Here is a 1,786-nt window from a genome sequence, read left to right on the forward strand (position 1 = left end):
TCAATATGCTAGCGGAGGAGATTATCCCCACTGCGAGAGTCACCACATTCCCAAACCAGAAACCGTGGATGGACAGATCGATCCGCACTGCAGTAAACGCCAGGACCGCCTCCTACAACGCGGGTCTCGCCACTGGCGATATGAGCGCCTACAAAGCGGCCTCATACGGCGTGCACATCAACTTCCAATGCTGATTCCCTGTGTTTTAACAAAACAGGTGTGATTGTGGATACTCTAAAGGTGTGTCCGCATGGCACCGCAGTGCACGCCCCACCACATTTCTATTTTCATTTTGTGAAACATCCTGCAAAACAAATTAAGCTATTCTGACTTTGTGTTAGCACATCTGCAGCTTCTCGTCTCCTGTTATCACCCAACACCCCATCCATTAGAGACTGTGATAGGTTTGTAGCTTAAACCTTTTCGCTGGAACGTTGAAGACAATATAATTACACAGCAAGCAAGACGCAAAGTAGGCAAAGTTCATTATGTTTATCGTGCACGGGAGAGAACTGGACAAATGCCCTTCCTTCGCTTGACCCCAGTTGCTCTCGTCCGCTCCCCCGTAACACTGCTCTTTTATTGAGGTACATGAATATACATAGGTTCATTAACATATGACATCATACACACAAAGAGTACCTTGCCTGTGTGTGTGTGTGTGTGTGTGTGTATGTGGTCAGAGTGTGACCCCATAAAGACTTCCCTAAACCTGGAAGTCCAACAGTTCATTTAAACAAAAAGCACTTAGAGTAAAACAGACATAGATCCTACCATAAAACAATAAGAGCAGGTACGACCTCTCCCATGCTCCCAGGATGTGGGTGTGAGTGCCAGAACACTCTGGAATGCACACAAAGCCTTTGCAGACTCCTAAGGATCACACATCCTATCACTACACAATCGATTATACACCTCTAAGCATATGTGGTTAAATATTTCTAAGCATAAATGACAATCAACAATATAAACCTGACAGACTGTGTCAGCTTCCAAGCCAAAAATCTGAAACAAAAATCAAAGCAAAACAATATAGTATCCAAAATGGGTCTGAAATTAGAAAAAACACAAGAGTTCAAGTTGCTCTTTTTGATGAGGGGGCTGTATGACAGCATGTTTGAAAGAAGCCAGGACCTAATCAATTCATGAATTGATTAGGTCCACAGTACATGACCCTTTTGACACAGCAGATCAATCACACTCTAGATCTTGTTTTAACATATGGCATAGAAACTGAACATGTTAGGTCTCAACTTGCAGACCTCGCTGTCTCAGAGACCATAACTGTGCAAGACACTCGGAGCTCAGTCGGTTTTACTTGCCCGCAAGGGAAGTTCACTCTCCGACTTCCCTCATCGTCTCTTTTATTGACAACCAGCAATTACAAGTAGTTAAGCAGAGCGTGTGTGTGTGTGAGATTTTCCTGTCACATCGTACATGACGCGACCTCTTCTCAAGTCACTCCATATAGGGCATGACCTTTTAACAAACCAACATGTACAAAAGCAGAAGTAAACAGTCCTGCTAATCTTTTTTTTATTATTATTATTTTTAATGTATTTATTTATGCAAGTTTCAAAATTTTTACACATTCACAAACAGCGCGACAGAGGAACACTGTCACGGTTCTGGGTCCGTTGGACCCAGTATTTTGAGTTTATTGTGTTTTGATTTAAGTTTGCATCAGGGATTGTGTTCTTGTTCTCTTGTCGTGTTATGGTGATGATTATGATGTCTATTATTAGAGTTCCATGTTTCTGTTTATCTGGGTTTAAGATGTGGGTTT

The 1,786-nt window shown here is 42.3% G+C and overlaps 1 protein-coding gene across 1 annotated transcript in view; it reads left to right on the forward strand.

The window, feature by feature from the left end:
- Positions 1 to 5: 5 nt before the first annotated feature.
- LOC102198150 (interferon-inducible GTPase 5-like) overlaps positions 6 to 1,786 on the forward strand; it is a 32,905-nt gene continuing 31,124 nt past the window's right edge. The window contains exon 1 of the mRNA XM_005754613.1: positions 6 to 189. Within this exon, the coding sequence (XP_005754670.1) occupies positions 6 to 189 (184 nt within the window). The remainder of the gene's footprint in view (positions 190 to 1,786) is intronic.

The sequence above is a fragment of the Pundamilia nyererei genome, unplaced genomic scaffold (genome assembly GCF_000239375.1).
Source record: "Pundamilia nyererei isolate P.nyererei 1_Seehausen unplaced genomic scaffold, PunNye1.0 scaffold00605, whole genome shotgun sequence".
Taxonomy (NCBI): Eukaryota; Metazoa; Chordata; class Actinopteri; order Cichliformes; family Cichlidae; genus Pundamilia; species Pundamilia nyererei.